Source organism: Sinohyriopsis cumingii, chromosome 4, assembly GCF_028554795.1.
Source record: "Sinohyriopsis cumingii isolate HCF-2022 chromosome 4, ASM2855479v2, whole genome shotgun sequence".
Taxonomy (NCBI): domain Eukaryota; kingdom Metazoa; phylum Mollusca; class Bivalvia; order Unionida; family Unionidae; genus Sinohyriopsis; species Sinohyriopsis cumingii.
Window position 1 is genome coordinate 118,649,762 of NC_142964.1, and position 18,487 is coordinate 118,668,248.

The 18,487-nt window shown below is 34.0% G+C and overlaps 1 protein-coding gene across 2 annotated transcripts in view; it reads left to right on the top strand.

The window, feature by feature from the left end:
- The window catches only part of LOC149801980 (synaptotagmin-4-like), a 34,559-nt gene extending 17,211 nt beyond the window's left edge, over positions 1 to 17,348 (top strand). For both annotated transcript variants that reach the window (XM_089956376.1, XM_089956377.1), the window contains exons 3-4: positions 9,181 to 9,304; positions 10,258 to 17,348. In XM_089956376.1, the coding sequence (XP_089812502.1) occupies positions 9,181 to 9,304; positions 10,258 to 10,565 (432 nt within the window). In that variant the 3' untranslated portion in view covers positions 10,566 to 17,348. The remainder of the gene's footprint in view (positions 1 to 9,180; positions 9,305 to 10,257) is intronic.
- The last annotated feature ends 1,139 nt before the right edge of the window (positions 17,349 to 18,487 follow it).

Consider the following 18,487-nt stretch of genomic DNA (forward strand, 5'->3'; position numbering starts at 1 on the left):
CAGATCTTTCTGGAACACACCAGGGTACAGATTAGACACTTATCGGTATTCGGTAATAGCCATATCTAGCGCGAAATTCAAAATGGCCACATGACAGAGAGTTGTGCTATTCCACGTTGATTTACAAGTTGTCAAACAGAGGATTTGATCCTGATATATTATATACATATTGTAAACAATAAAAACAACAACCACGAGAAATATCGGGAAGTATATAAAATATACACCAATGTGCGTAGACGAATCTGTTTGCAAATAATTGTAACTTGTAATGAATAGGCGATATCAGCCCCTAAAACGTCAGTCAATATCACCACATGAGTGGGGCTGATTTATCGGCCAATACTGAACCCTATTTAACGTACACAAACGAAACTTGGCATGTGAATGCATCTCATGGAGGATAACTCAACCATATCAAAATCATGAACCTAAATTTCAAGCTTGGATGACTCTCGTATTTTCTTGCATACCAGACAGCATAATCTTGGCTACCCCAAAAGTGCTGTATTGGCAAGGTTATTTGCGTGTAGGGGTGAAGAGTTCACATTCAGACTCCGTTAGTATGATTCTTTTAAGGCAATCAAATGTTACGTTTAAATCGGAAGGAAACAAATGTTTTCCGAAATTCGGGCTATGCTACATTTTTTTTGTGTATCTTATAAGCTTTAGATACTGATAGTCTTCGCCATAAGACTCTAGAAGAATAAGTGTTGATCGTGAGCTTTGAGCTTAAAACTAAAAGTTTACAAATAAAGTATACTCTTTTCCGTGCAGCTGTTGATCTGTTTCTAGTCAGTTGCTTGAAGATAACGATTATCATTAGGAACTAAGAACATCTGGATTACTGAGGATTGGTAATCATCTGTATAAATCAGGGATCGGCAACCTATTTTACATAGTTTGGACTTTCTTCTGGATTAATTACAAAAAGAACGAGCGCGTGCCACCAGTAAGAGAGTAACACTGTCAAAATCGAGATTTTTGGCTGCCCTTCGGGTGCCACACAAACCCTCTTGACGGACCATGTGTTGTAGGTTGCCGACCCCTGTTATAGATCATCCGTCTAAACGTCTGGTGTCAAACAGGTCCATTATTAGAAGCATATATGACGAGCTGAAACCAAAATTGGCGTTCCAGTACCGAATAAATAAAGGGCTATAAATAACCATGCCGCTCTTGCGGAACAACCCCTAATTAAAAGGACGGTAATTAATTTCAAGATCAATAATACAGTTGTGAACAAGAATTTGTTGAGCACACAGGGATGTTATTAGCACACACTAATAAATGAAACTAACTACGTGTGTGCAATTATAAAAACGCCATTAAGACAGTCTATGATAGGTTATTCGTTGTGTGTGTGTGGGGGGGGGGGGGGGCAGATGTTCGTTGGTGGCACCAGAAAAAAAAAAAAAAAAAAAATCGAAATCATCATCCAAATAAAAGAAAGATATCTTTTTCGCTGGTTATTACAACATAATAATCACTCTGAGGGTCCTTGAATGCATATGGATAACAAACCAAAATATTTAACTTAGACCCATGGAATGTATACACTTTAGTCGCCACATAAGTAAATGATCTGATTAGATTACGGGTCATTACAGCATTTGTTAAATTTTGTTTACACGTATTTTATATTTTGGATACTTGTACTTTTTTGGTCTGCAGTGGAAGCATACGTGTTTTACAAACAGTTCTAGTCATGACAGTGCTTACTGCTCACAAAGCTGAAGTCGTTAATTCACGTTAATTCCATGGGTCTAAGTTAAATATTTTGGTTTGTTATCCTATATGCATTCAAGGATAAAGTGTTTGTCAAGTCTAACATCATTAATTTAATTTCAGTTGCATATGTCTAATTATGAACCAAAGTGAAGTTATTGTATTCATTGTATTCATATATATCAAAACAATTGGAAAGGTTGAATATAGATCTTGAAAAAGAAAAAGTAGTGAAACTAATTCTGCTTGCGTCAGCCTTTCAAGCGAGGTCAAAAATAAAAATATCCATTACTTACCAGATAGCATGAGTTTTGAAAATGATCATAAGAACATGGACCAATGAAACCTGAGGTTTAAAATTTTATTTTTCAAATCAACCAATGAAACCTGAGAGTTCAATTTTTTTTCCCCCTTCAGATTATTGTTTTTGTTTCTCAACTTCAAGCTGTGGTCACAATGTGTCATGATATATAATAAATGTAGTGCGGCCCTCAGGCCATCGAAAATGCCCTAACGCAGCCCTCAGGGTGGTTTGAATCTGAGATCTCTGATTTAGACAGTGTATATATGTTCTCTTTGTGACATCAAGCCTTGTTGAGAGAGAGAGAGAGAGAGAGAGAGAGAGAGAGAGAGAGAGAGAACGTCTGGTGGAACGTGACTACATGATCACTGGTTCTGGTCAATCGGAATATCCTCGCAAATAAACCTCTTATTGCTATCTTGGTGGCGCGTAACTTATCATTTTTCCATCATAATTCATAACAAATTAGACTGAAACAACGACTCAAAACGAGTGTGATGCCGGTGTCAAATGGTTACTCATGCAGGGGGCGTAGTTATCTACGTAGGAGAGTCTAACTATTGGTAACACGCACATGAACCCTCACAGTACCGCTTAAATGAATCAGTTTAACACGAAAATTGTCTGATGTTTTTGTTGTTGTGCAGAATGTATTGTTATTACGCCTTTAATGACCAAAACATTACATCCATACCACATGACGTCTTGAATAATTGAAATATCCATCAAATGGGAGAAATGTTTATTGCGTACTGCATGTTATGGAACCTTGTACTATGCTTGGTATGGTTTATGTCCATGTACTATGCTTGGCATAGTTTATGTCTGTGTACTATGCTTGGTATAGTTTATGTCTGTGTACTATGCTTGGTATAGTTTATGTCTGTGTACTATGCTTGGTATAGTTTATGTCTGTGTACTATGCTTGGCATAGTTTGTTTATGCACTATGCTTGGTATAGTTTATGTCTATGTACTATGCTTGGTATAGTTTATGTCTGTGTACTATGCTTGGTATAGTTTATGTCTGTGTACTATGCTTGGTATAGTTTATGTCTGTGTACTATGCTTGGTATAGTTTATGTCTATGTACTATGCTTGGTATAGTTTATGTCTGTGTACTATGCTTGGTATAGTTTATGTCTGTGTACTATGCTTGGTATAGTTTATGTCCGTGTACTATGCTTGGTATAGTTTATGTTCATATACTATGCTTGGTATAGTTTATGTCCATGTACTATGCTTGGTATAGTTTGTCTATGTACTATGCTTGGTATAGTTTATGTCTATGTACTATGCTTGGTATAGTTTATGTTCATATACTATGCTTGGTATAGTTTATGTTCATATACTATGCTTGGTATAGTTTATGTCTATGTACTATGCTTGGTATAGTTTATGTCTGTGTACTATGCTTGGTATAGTTTATGTCCATGTACTATGCTTGGTATAGTTTATGTCTATGTACTATGCTTGGTATAGTTTATGTCTATGTACTATGCTTGGTATAGTTTATGTCTGTGTACTATGCTTGGTATAGTTTATGTCTATGTACTATGCTTGGTATAGTTTATGTCTGTGTACTATGCTTGGCATAGTTTGTTTATGCACTATGCTTGGTATAGTTTATGTCTATGTACTATGCTTGGTATAGTTTATGTCTGTGTACTATGCTTGGTATAGTTTATGTCTGTGTACTATGCTTGGTATAGTTTATGTCTGTGTACTATGCTTGGTATAGTTTATGTCTATGTACTATGCTTGGTATAGTTTATGTCTGTGTACTATGCTTGGTATAGTTTATGTCTGTGTACTATGCTTGGTATAGTTTATGTCCGTGTACTATGCTTGGTATAGTTTATGTTCATATACTATGCTTGGTATAGTTTATGTCCATGTACTATGCTTGGTATAGTTTGTCTATGTACTATGCTTGGTATAGTTTATGTCTATGTACTATGCTTGGTATAGTTTATGTTCATATACTATGCTTGGTATAGTTTATGTTCATATACTATGCTTGGTATAGTTTATGTCTATGTACTATGCTTGGTATAGTTTATGTCTGTGTACTATGCTTGGTATAGTTTATGTCCATGTACTATGCTTGGTATAGTTTATGTCTATGTACTATGCTTGGTATAGTTTATGTCTATGTACTATGCTTGGTATAGTTTATGTCTGTGTACTATGCTTGGTATAGTTTATGTCTGTGTACTATGCTTGGTATAGTTTATGTCTGTGTACTATGCTTGGTATAGTTTATGTTCATATACTATGCTTGGTATAGTTTATGTCTATGTACTATGCTTGGTATAGTTTATGTCTGTGTACTATGCTTGGTATAGTTTATGTCCATGTACTATGCTTGGTATAGTTTATGTCTATGTACTATGCTTGGTATAGTTTATGTCTATGTACTATGCTTGGTATAGTTTATGTCTATGTACTATGCTTGGTATAGTTTATGTTCATATACTATGCTTGGTATAGTTTATGTTCATATACTATGCTTGGTATAGTTTATGTCTATGTACTATGCTTGGTATAGTTTATGTCTGTGTACTATGCTTGGTATAGTTTATGTCCATGTACTATGCTTGGTATAGTTTATGTCTATGTACTATGCTTGGTATAGTTTATGTCTATGTACTATGCTTGGTATAGTTTATGTCTGTGTACTATGCTTGGTATAGTTTATGTCTGTGTACTATGCTTGGTATAGTTTATGTCCATGTACTATGCTTGGTATAGTTTATGTCTATGTACTATGCTTGGTATAGTTTATGTCTATGTACTATGCTTGGTATAGTTTATGTCTGTGTACTATGCTTGGTATAGTTTATGTCTGTGTACTATGCTTGGTATAGTTTATGTTCATATACTATGCTTGGTATAGTTTATGTCTGTGTACTATGCTTGGTATAGTTTATGTCTATGTACTATGCTTGGTATAGTTTATGTCCATGTACTATGCTTGGTATAGTTTATGTCTGTGTACTATGCTTGGTATAGTTTATGTCTGTGTACTATGCTTGGTATAGTTTATGTCTGTGTACTATGCTTGGTATAGTTTATGTTCATATACTATGCTTGGTATAGTTTATGTCTATGTACTATGCTTGGTATAGTTTATGTCTATGTACTATGCTTGGTATAGTTTATGTTCATATACTATGCTTGGTATAGTTTATGTCTATGTACTATGCTTGGTATAGTTTATGTCTGTGTACTATGCTTGGTATAGTTTATGTCCATGTACTATGCTTGGTATAGTTTATGTCTATGTACTATGCTTGGTATAGTTTATGTCTATGTACTATGCTTGGTATAGTTTATGTCTGTGTACTATGCTTGGTATAGTTTATGTCTGTGTACTATGCTTGGTATAGTTTATGTTCATATACTATGCTTGGTATAGTTTATGTTCATATACTATGCTTGGTATAGTTTATGTCTATGTACTATGCTTGGTATAGTTTATGTCTGTGTACTATGCTTGGTATAGTTTATGTCCATGTACTATGCTTGGTATAGTTTATGTCTATGTACTATGCTTGGTATAGTTTATGTCTATGTACTATGCTTGGTATAGTTTATGTCTATGTACTATGCTTGGTATAGTTTATGTTCATATACTATGCTTGGTATAGTTTATGTTCATATACTATGCTTGGTATAGTTTATGTCTATGTACTATGCTTGGTATAGTTTATGTCTGTGTACTATGCTTGGTATAGTTTATGTCCATGTACTATGCTTGGTATAGTTTATGTCTATGTACTATGCTTGGTATAGTTTATGTCTATGTACTATGCTTGGTATAGTTTATGTCTGTGTACTATGCTTGGTATAGTTTATGTCTGTGTACTATGCTTGGTATAGTTTATGTCCATGTACTATGCTTGGTATAGTTTATGTCTATGTACTATGCTTGGTATAGTTTATGTCTATGTACTATGCTTGGTATAGTTTATGTCTGTGTACTATGCTTGGTATAGTTTATGTCTGTGTACTATGCTTGGTATAGTTTATGTTCATATACTATGCTTGGTATAGTTTATGTCTGTGTACTATGCTTGGTATAGTTTATGTCTATGTACTATGCTTGGTATAGTTTATGTCCATGTACTATGCTTGGTATAGTTTATGTCTGTGTACTATGCTTGGTATAGTTTATGTCTGTGTACTATGCTTGGTATAGTTTATGTCTGTGTACTATGCTTGGTATAGTTTATGTTCATATACTATGCTTGGTATAGTTTATGTCTATGTACTATGCTTGGTATAGTTTATGTCTATGTACTATGCTTGGTATAGTTTATGTCTATGTACTATGCTTGGTATAGTTTATGTCTATGTACTATGCTTGGTATAGTTTATGTCTGTGTACTATGCTTGGTATAGTTTATGTCTGTGTACTATGCTTGGTATAGTTTATGTCTGTGTACTATGCTTGGTATAGTTTATGTTCATATACTATGCTTGGTATAGTTTATGTCTATGTACTATGCTTGGTATAGTTTATGTCTGTGTACTATGCTTGGTATAGTTTATGTTCATATACTATGCTTGGTATAGTTTATGTCTGTGTACTATGCTTGGTATAGTTTATGTCTGTGTACTATGCTTGGTATAGTTTATGTTCATATACTATGCCTGGTATAGTTTATGTCTGTGTACTATGCTTGGTATAGTTTATGTCTATGTACTATGCTTGGTATAGTTTATGTCTATGTACTATGCTTGGTATAGTTTATGTCTATGTACTATGCTTGGTATAGTTTATGTCTGTGTACTATGCTTGGTATAGTTTATGTCTGTGTACTATGCTTGGTATAGTTTATGTCTGTGTACTATGCTTGGTATAGTTTATGTTCATATACTATGCTTGGTATAGTTTATGTCTATGTACTATGCTTGGTATAGTTTATGTCCATGTACTATGCTTGGTATAGTTTATGTCTATGTACTATGCTTGGTATAGTTTATGTCTATGTACTATGCTTGGTATAGTTTATGTCTATGTACTATGCTTGGTATAGTTTATGTCTATGTACTATGCTTGGTATAGTTTATGTCTGTGTACTATGCTTGGTATAGTTTATGTCTGTGTACTATGCTTGGTATAGTTTATGTCTGTGTACTATGCTTGGTATAGTTTATGTTCATATACTATGCTTGGTATAGTTTATGTCTATGTACTATGCTTGGTATAGTTTATGTCCATGTACTATGCTTGGTATAGTTTATGTCTATGTACTATGCTTGGTATAGTTTATGTCTATGTACTATGCTTGGTATAGTTTATGTCTATGTACTATGCTTGGTATAGTTTATGTCTATGTACTATGCTTGGTATAGTTTATGTCTGTGTACTATGCTTGGTATAGTTTATGTCTGTGTACTATGCTTGGTATAGTTTATGTCTGTGTACTATGCTTGGTATAGTTTATGTTCATATACTATGCTTGATATAGTTTATGTCTATGTACTATGCTTGGTATAGTTTATGTCTGTGTACTATGCTTGGTATAGTTTATGTTCATATACTATGCTTGGTATAGTTTATGTCTGTGTACTATGCTTGGTATAGTTTATGTCTGTGTACTATGCTTGGTATAGTTTATGTTCATATACTATGCCTGGTATAGTTTATGTCTGTGTACTATGCTTGGTATAGTTTATGTCTATGTACTATGCTTGGTATAGTTTATGTCTATGTACTATGCTTGGTATAGTTTATGTCTATGTACTATGCTTGGTATAGTTTATGTCTGTGTACTATGCTTGGTATAGTTTATGTCTGTGTACTATGCTTGGTATAGTTTATGTCTGTGTACTATGCTTGGTATAGTTTATGTTCATATACTATGCTTGGTATAGTTTATGTCTATGTACTATGCTTGGTATAGTTTATGTCCATGTACTATGCTTGGTATAGTTTATGTCTATGTACTATGCTTGGTATAGTTTATGTCTATGTACTATGCTTGGTATAGTTTATGTCTATGTACTATGCTTGGTATAGTTTATGTCCATGTACTATGCTTGGTATAGTTTATGTCTATGTACTATGCTTGGTATAGTTTATGTCTATGTACTATGCTTGGTATAGTTTATGTCTGTGTACTATGCTTGGTATAGTTTATGTTCATATACTATGCTTGGTATAGTTTATGTCTGTGTACTATGCTTGGTATAGTTTATGTCTGTGTACTATGCTTGGTATAGTTTATGTTCATATACTATGCTTGGTATAGTTTATGTCTGTGTACTCTGGTTGGTATAGTTTATGTCTATGTACTATGCTTGGTATAGTTTATGTCTATGTACTATGCTTGGTATAGTTTATGTCTATGTACTATGCTTGGTATAGTTTATGTTCATGTACTATGCTTGGTATAGTTTATGTCCATGTACTATGCTTGGTATAGTTTATGTCTATGTACTATGCTTGGTATAGTTTATGTTCATATACTATGCTTGGTATAGTTTATGTCTATGTACTATGCTTGGTATAGTTTATGTCTATGTACTATGCTTGGTATAGTTTATGTCTGTGTACTATGCTTGGTATAGTTTATGTCTGTGTACTATGCTTGGTATAGTTTATGTCTATGTACTATGCTTGGTATAGTTTATGTTCATGTACTATGCTTGGTATAGTTTGTTTATGCACTATGCTTGGTATAGTTTATGTTCATATACTATGCTTGGTATAGTTTATGTCTATGTACTATGCTTGGTATAGTTTATGTCTATGTACTTTGCTTGGTATAGTTTATGTCTAACTCAGTGATTTAATAATGTGCATGGAATAGTTTGTGTCTAACATTATGATTTAATAATTTCCTTAGAATAGTTTGTGTCTAACTTTGTGATTTAATACTAAGCGTGGAATAGTTTATGTATAACTTCGTGACTTGATACTGTCATCTGTCTTTATTTATTTATTTATTTATTTATTTATTTATTTAGTTATTTGCCTTCTACTGCGTTTTCTTCTTTTCTGGCTTGCTTGTGTACACGATTTTATTAAAATCTTTTGTGTTCTAACGTTTTGATATTTCTTTTGAAATGTGATAAGTGAACGTAGAAAATGGAATAAACCTGATGATCAGTAGTTAAACGATTACTTCTCCGTTTCAGTTTCGATCCCAGGGCCACGGAGAATTGCTAGTGTCCCTTTGCCACCAACCCGCCGCCAACCGTCTAACAGTTGTTGTGCTGAAGGCAAGGAATCTACCGAAAATGGACATCACCGGCTTGTCGGGTAGGAAACTTACCACTTCCTCTGGTACTATTTGCATGGGTGACCGAATATAATAATAATAATAATAATAATAATAATAATAATAATAATCATCATCATCATCAAACTTGTGATTCGCACAGTAACTAATCAAACTCCCAGGTGTAAAGTCCCTATCAAACGATTATATGGTAAGCTGAGTGAAAATAGTGAAGATCGATTTCCAACAGATCGATTTCCAACAGACTTCAGTATTTTTCATTTTTAAATGGGCATTTATTGATTACGCATAGATGTACCTGCAACACATTAAAATAATTAGTCATAGTATATTAATTAAGTGTAAAGTTATGAAATGAAATTCCATTCCTTTCAGGAACGTTTGCTGTATTGTCATTTTTTTTAAATCCAAGGGTTAAGAGCTCTCTTCATCTCCAAGACTGGCAGCTGCAACCTGTGAATTTCATAATGAACTACTAATATATCAGATTTTGTCGCATATTTATTTTGATAAGCTGTATGAATGCAAGACCTGACATCCATTTCACTAACATTCTTAAAATCTCTCCTTACATTTTTTTAACTATCTAATAATCCTTCAGAGAATACTGAAATATTTGTCAGGTAATTAGAAAGAATAACGAAATAACATTGGTAAGTAACAAGAATAACGAAATAACATTTATAAATTGTACATCTTTGTGTCTCTTAAAAGGTAAATAAGAATTGTTCATTGTTTCAAATTTGAGAAAATTCTAAAGTTTTACTCGTTAATTAAGATATAATATCTTTATTTTGCAACGTTGATGTTTTCCAAAATAATCAGTATTAACAGTACCTGGGCAAAACATGCGAATGGCAGAGGAAGAAAGTCTAATCTTTAGATGAAAACTTAGAGGAAATTGATCTTCAGATTTTTATAATTAAACGTAGAAATATTTTGTAACTCACTCTTGGCCTGTTTTAAATTACAGACCCTTACGTGAAGATATATCTTCTGTACAACGGCCAGAGGATTGCCAAGAAGAAGACACACGTCAAGAAGCGAACACTAAATCCGGTGTTTAACGAGTCCTTCGTTTTTGATGTTCCTTACAATGAAGGCCTTCAGAATATCAGCCTGGAAGTCCTTATTCTCGATTGGGACCGCATGACGAAAAATGAGGTTATTGGACGTCTCGAGATCGGAGCCAGAGTCCCAGGTCATCCTGGTCATCACTGGCAAGAAGTCATGAACTGCCCGCGGAAACAGATTGCCGAGTGGCACAAATTGCTAGAATAAGAGAAGAGAAGAGATCAGATATATTCGTGTTAAACCCTTTCATATAATGAATCATACACATGCATTATTTCGTGGCAGTCGGATCTTATTTCGTATCATGGTGAATATGTCATTATTCTTCATGAATTGCTCTGACTCATTCCCCTCCAAAACCCAACAAAATATATTAAAAAAAACTACTTTTATTTGCCTGTCTTGACCATGTCATGTGATCCCGTTATTCCTTATCTAAGAACAATTTCCGCCGACCACTCACCTGTCTCTGTGACTATCGCTTTAACCTACAATTAACCATTCATTCAGTTGGATTTTGTCATGTTTGGTAAGATTTCGGGCAGTGATACATTTTCAATATTTTTATAGGAGGACAACAGTTAAGTCGTTGAGCAAATGGAGATAGGAGTGAAAGTCAAAGTACACTGTTTAAAATCCCAAAAGCACCTACCGGAAGTTCTGATACCTCCTTCGTTTCAAATACTGTATATATTTATTAACCAATCATGTACTCTCTTTCAAACAGCAGTATGCTTTGTTATGTTCAGTGGAAATAAATGTCAGATAGGTTTATTGACTTTCGAAATCCTGAGAGATGTAATTACTGGCTTATAGTAAGGTCACTAGAATATGTAATATGTGCCTGACAGATATTCACAAAATGGCACAGAATAATAACTTTGTCTTTATGTTGTTTTATCCTCGCATTTCTTACGCGAAACTGCTTTATTGCTTGGCGGATTTTGAGTCGGTCAAGAAATGATCATGCACATTCGAAACTGCCTCTGCTTATGCGAGACAAAATTATGCCTTGGATGTATGTCGGCGCAGCAATTTATAAAACAAAATCGTACAATTTCTCAACAAAAAGGAAAGCCAATCTATTTGGATCACATCATTAGTTTTCATGAATGGATTGACTGTATCATTAATGAGAAGTGACAAATGAAAAGAATGGTTCTATCATTTGTAACAGCTCGGTGAATCCTTGTTTTATAAATATCCGAAGTAGTTCGAATGGTAGTTATCGACACACGTTCAAAGTATGATCGGTATGACTGACCTCGAAGTTGCGAATGGACCATGCAGTCGCTCTTTTGCGTCACCTTTGAAACCGTGGTTATGTAGGATTAACTGGCCAAAAATTTAGATTCTGCAACATATCCATAGGTTTGCAGAGCAAAAGTAACATATTTTACACTGTATTAAAATATTAGGTACATAATTCAGTTTTTCAAATCGCAACATCCGGAATACATACATATATTATCACACCGTGAACGGATGTCTGTATAGATATTTTTTAGACTGAGTCCTGGCACAAGTAAAAGACAAAGAAAATATGCCAAATATGAATTCGATAATAAATGCCTGTATTCGCTGCTATATCATAACAATATATTATCCCAGTGGCTATCATTCAGTGTTGCTTCTTTGTGGTTTCAGAAATCTTTATCGATTTTTGTAAACTTGGTTTTGATGTCTGCTTAACTAGACTATTTATCTATATCATTATCACTCCAAATATACACCATACTCCGTCTGTATATATTTAATACCTGTACTTGTCCCTTGCTTATTTATATTTTTTACTTTACTGACAATGAAGGTCTTTAGGACAGCAACGTTGAAGTTATCACTTTGAACCTCACCCCACCCTCTCTTTAAATACGGCTTGCTGAGTGAAACAAATAGCTGGAGTGACAGACAAACGGGGCAAAATATAAAGATACTGAGAAAATCATATTTACAGTGCCGTATTATTTGCTGTCAATAATTTTTCCACCTTTTCTATTGGTTATTAATGGACTTTTCAAACCTTTGGTTATGCAGTCTAATCTCGTTTATCCGACACATATATTTGCCCCAAAAAGTTGAATAATTCAATCTGTGAATGACTTTACATTTATGGTGTCATATATAAGAGATTGTCGGATAAACTTTTTTACATTGTGCTTTGATTAGGGAAAGCAAACTCTTTGAAACAATGCTTGAACGATTAAGTCTGCTGCGGAGTAAACTGGGTAAGGAGCTTATATAAAAAATAATAATTTCTATATTTCACAAGGATAGCTCAGTTACGATATAAATGTATCAAATCTTTCCTGCGGCCCTTAGCTAAACTCTTTGTCAGAATGTTCTAGTTCAGGAACAGAAAGTTGTACATTGATAAACAATGAATGTCGAAATTAGGCTTAATACATTAAATTTGGGGAAAAAGGCACATCAGAAGATAATATGTGGTGATATATACATGCATAATGATGTAACAAACCTTCAAGAAAAAAGCATAGCTCAGAAGTCAAAGATACTGTCTTTAAATAGTCTTAACATATTGTGTTGCTTTAATATGTCCAGACAACAAGATCCATATCCTTGTTGCAGAATATTTTGAAATACATCTAAACTGTTTGGTTAGATATTTCGTAATTTTAGCTAACAAAGCTATTTAGTTGTAAAGGAACTTACATACATGGTCAACATATTTATCCCATCTTAAATGACTGTCACCGATCACTCCTTAAGCTTCTCTTCCGTACACTTTACCTGACTCTTCATCTTCATACTGAGAACTATCTCAGAATTTGTACAGCTATCGATTATGATATTTTTGATTCGTTTATAACCATTTTATATGTTTGGACAGCATCGCAATAATTCTCAGAGCAGAGCTCGGTAGAGCTTCTCCAATATTTGCATCGCCACCTAAAGCTGATAATGTTGTATCATCTGCAAATAAGATCTGTATGTGTGTCCTGTGCGTATGGGAGCTAACTCAAGGGCCTGTCTGAAGATTCCCATTGTCTATTTTCTGCGGTCAACACTCTGTGGTGTTTTGTTAATGATGTTTGTTAGTAATGACCCTTTCGAAAACATGAATATTGTATGTGTAAGAGTGAGAATGGGTCTAGGTATTCACATACTTGATTCGGTTCTCTTTAGAAATGTCATACAGTTTCCAATGTACAACGTAGAGCCATTTTTGGTCAAATGGAGTAATTTTTGTTACTTGAAACTTTTTGCTTAAAAAAAAACAACAGAAAAGAAAATAAATCAATAAAAACCATACCTAAATTGTTGTTTGAGGTGAGTTAAAGATTGAGATATCGCATATGCAACTTTTTGGGCCTTTGTTTTTCAAATGCAGTTCATTTGTAACAATTATTGTCATAACCGTACACATCTCATTCGGTTATGGTGGATATGGAAAATTCAAAAGTAATTGTTTTGAAACCTTTCTAACTAATTACATAAGTCGAGATCTTCTCATAATTGGTTCACTAGATGTTTGAATTAAAGTAATTGTACATGTATCAGCTGCTTTGGTAATGTTATGACCGAATTTGGATTGTGGTTTAATTGGATTGGGCTAAATTCTTTGAGATATTGCCCTAATAAACGTGTACGTGTAATGCTGTCAATGTGTTGTTTACACTAGACTGTCTTTGTCTTATGTCTAAAGCATCTGAGTGTATGTCACCACTTTTGTAGTTTTCGTACTCCTCATTTTAGGGATATATCTCTTAGGTACCTTGCTTCGTTTATTTAAGCTATCCCTTAACACGGTTAATTCCCCAAGGAGCATAATTATCTGATACTCCAAGGATCATGATTGTTCAACACTCCAAGTAACGTTAATTATGTAATGCTCCTGTGGTCATGTTTGTATAATACTCCAAGGAATAAGACTGTGTAACACTCACAAGGAATGGTGTTTGTTTAATGCTTCTGGGACCATGGTTGTCTGATACATTAAAAAGCGTGATTGTTTAAAACTCCAAAGATCGTGGTTCTTTAATATTTCAAGGAACTATGATTGTTTAATGCTCCTAGGAGCACGATTGTCTACCACTCCAAGGATCATGATTTTCTAACACTCGAGGGAGCATGATTGTCTAAAACTCCAAGAAACATGATTATTTAAAACTGCAAGGAACATGATTGTCTAGTACTCCAAGGAGCATTAATGTATCATATTGGAAGAAGAAATTTGTACCCTGCCCCCAATACAATAAATTACCGTTCAGAATATTCATAATATCATTAAAAGAATCAAAGCCAGATCCTTACAGACATTTTCTTCATTACAGTTGCGAAAATCTTTTCATATTTTTTCATGATGTCGGGTTATGATAAAATTGGGCAAATGTCAAGTGATACATACCGGATAGTGACCACTTATTGCATACACATGTAAATAAAATTTACTTAAATTTCCTGATATATTAAGTACAAAAACAGTTAGTCAGGATCGATTTGTATTGATTCATGTAGGACCAGGATCGATCTTTATTGATTCATGTAGGACCTTGTACCATTGGAGCTAGATTTACAGGTTGAAAGCAATGCCAATGGAGCCACTTCGGAGAACGATTTCTTTTCAGAGACACAGACTTGTGTTAAAGTCACAAATGGTTACTGTTTCGGTATCATGTACACTCACGTCATTCACTATTTCATTTTCAAACATGTATATCCTCTGAACTTTATAAATATGGGGAATGTAGGCAGTGCATGTGAGAATTGGTTTTGTTTGTGTCGGGTTTACTTCTATCCGTGTACATTATATAGTGCCTGTTTCTAGATCGTATATGCAGTGCAGTCTGCAGTATAGAGAAGCCCTCTCCTCCCCGCCTTGTTCATCAGCTTTAGATATTCTTTCAAACTGAAAACATTTAATATTAAGTAATGTATCTATTAATTACAAACATGGCTGACATAAATTATGTGTACAGTAAGAAGATGCCTAATATCATAAAGTTTGGGCAAATTGTTTGCTACATTGAGGTTGGTAAGTATTACACCCTATATTGTTACACACTCAGCAGTAACTTGGTAATCAAGACCTTTTGATGTACATTGTAGAAAACGCAAGTTACCAGTACTACATAAATATTTGATTGTTACAGCTTTAATGAATGGATTTTATATTCACAACTTACTCGCGATAGGCTAAACCAGGGGTCTCAAACACGCGGCGCGCCAAGCAGTATCATGTGGCCCGCAAAATGATTGGCGTCACAAGGTGTCACGAGAGATGACAAAGGTGGTGCGGCCCTTGGGCCATCGAAAATGCCCTCATGTGGCCCTCAGGGTGCTTTGAGTTTGAGACCCCTGACCTAAACTATATATGGTATATAGATTCTCCTATGTTGTCAAAATATCATAGCAAATATAGACATCAGCATGGACATCATGGCAAACATAGACATCAGCATGGATATCATGGCAAACATAGACATCAGCATGGAAATAATGCACATTATTAGTAAATACTTCTTGACTTAAATTGGCCTCTCTTGTATAGGGGAGCTTAATGTACAATATATGTGTGCATTACAGCCACATTATCATCATAATGGAAAACTAATTTATTAGTGTCTGCTGACAGTTTTTCTCCAGGATTGGTACTATTACTAGAAGTAATATCAAATGAATACATATCGATTTTAAACTATCCCATTTTATGCATAATTAAAAATTCTAATGCCAATGCCATGTTTATACTAAAATATTTATTATTAACGTTTCCCAGTGCAGAACAGGTCTAAATGACCTTTTCTTTCCCAATATATTAGAAAAAAAAAGGAATCTGCTTGATTAACAACTTATCTGAAGAGTTGAAAATCCTGCAGCATTTAAAAATATTTCTTATTAACTTGAATTTCTTACCTAAATTAATTTTGACTCGATCAAACAGTTGGAGATTATTTTTAAGCTACTTATAAAGAAAGAAGTGTATTGTGTCACATATTGTAAATTAAAATGTTCAGATAGATCAATTGTTCAGTGAATGCGGGCAACTCAGTCACCGTTTAGTTCGTGTTGAAAAGCAGGCTTTAAAACTTATTCTCGAGATGATCTAAGGAATGGTCCTCATTTGTATTATTACCAATGTCTTTATTTTTCAGGCACCCTTTTAACTTATCACCAAGGACTGTACCAACTTCGAGTGTTGTGTAGGATCTGGTTCTAGTAGTCTTTGTAAGTGCTGGACGTCATATTAGCATTCTACCTGGTAGTCTTTAGTCAGGACTTCTTGACTTCTGTTCTTGTAATACACGTTTTACGGCGGGGGTGGGGGTGGGGGGTGGGGCACAGATTGTTTATAATTTGCATTGGTATGTATTTATTCTTCTTTATAATATCCAGTTAGGGTCCTGTTTTATTAAAATATGATATTGCGTCATCTTTAAAAAGTTTAATGTCTGACACAGGTTCTACTCGTCTTTTCAGGTTATGTCATTTGGGCAGGTATTGGGTTTCTTTGTATTTCCTTGCTCTCTGCCTTTACACATTTATTCATCAAGGTACCAAACTCCTTATTCAAGGAACTACTTTTTGTATTTTGTTAGTTAAGGAACTAATTTTGTATTAGAGTTTATTATGTGTGATTGGTCGATACTTTGGTTGATGTAAGAAATATTGTGAAAAATACTGTTGGCATACCATACATGGTAGATGGAGTATTCAGCAGAAAATCATTAATCGGATTTTAATTTTCTGTATTTGCATGTTCTTGGAAGACCGAATTCTGAGCAGGAAGTATTCAAAACGCAAATATTGGATAGTCAGAAACGATTTTCTTAGTAACCAATTGAAAAAATGTAATATTTTTTGAAAAAGGTTTCGTGACAATAATGTTACTGATGACGTAGTGTGATTAAATTCAATTTAATCCTCGACTAAAATGACAGTTCATTAATTTAATCTTCCTTTAATTTACAGTCATAGATGTGACTATTTCTGGCATATTGCATGAGAAATAAATAAACAAATTCTATGATATTTTTCATGTTTTCTTTTCTATGCGTTTCACTGATTTTAAGTTTCGTTTAAATCATACAGTGAGAAATATACAGCGGATATACAAATGACTCTTTGAAACTGATGTCCTATTCTATGGTTCATATGTAAATATCGTCATATCTGAAGTTTCGTACTAAAATTATTTATTTTTTCTTTCGATCAATATCTAATTTTCAGTGGATTAAATAGTCTTCAATCGTGCGTAAAGCGATCTTCCTTTTGACATCATCCGACATGATCGTCTTATTTAGTAATTTTCTATACATGTGTCAAGCATATACAAATTTCTTTACAACAATGGTAATGCATCAGCATTCAAATATTTACATGCCTACAGTAAACACGTCTCAATTTAAAGCTGAATAATTGTGATGAGAAAGCCATCATTGTTTCTATCGATTAGGTTCTACCGCGTTACTAACGGTCCATATCATCCAACTGCTTCCATTTGGTGCTATTGATTCACTCAAAACACAATCGTCCGAACGCTTATTGTACTTTTTCATGCGATATTCTTGCAGAACATCATTTTATCTCTCTTCTTAACGTATATTAAAATTTGTTGAAATTTTAACATTGAACTAAGAAAAACGATCTCGTTAAGTTTCACTTTTTTAGCAAAAGACACATCAAATATAACAAAGTCTGATACCACATTAAAAAATATTCTTCATAATGTTGGTGCTTTAAAAAAAAGAAAACTTGTATTCCGTTCGAGAAGCGAGCGAGAGAGAGAGAGAGAGAGAGAGAGAGAGAGAGAGAGAGAGAGAATAAAATATATATTAGAAGTGTAAGGTATAGCAGTCCAAGTTAAACATAGAAGTGACGAAAATAACCTTTTCAGTTGCGCAGATGTACCCATTTTCTGTTTATTTCTCCTTTCTATTGAAGGAAAGGCTGTCTAATGCAAATATACTATTAAATATTGCATCAGAAGTTCAACAGTCTCGGTGAAAAAGATAAACTATAACCTATTTTTTTTTCAAGGACTACAACATAACTAATTTGAAGATGGTGGTTTATTTTTTTGGCTTGAATAGTATATTATAATCATTTATTGTAAATAATAAACCTGGTAAACAAGCTTCTTAGAACAAATAACGATAACACAATTCGTG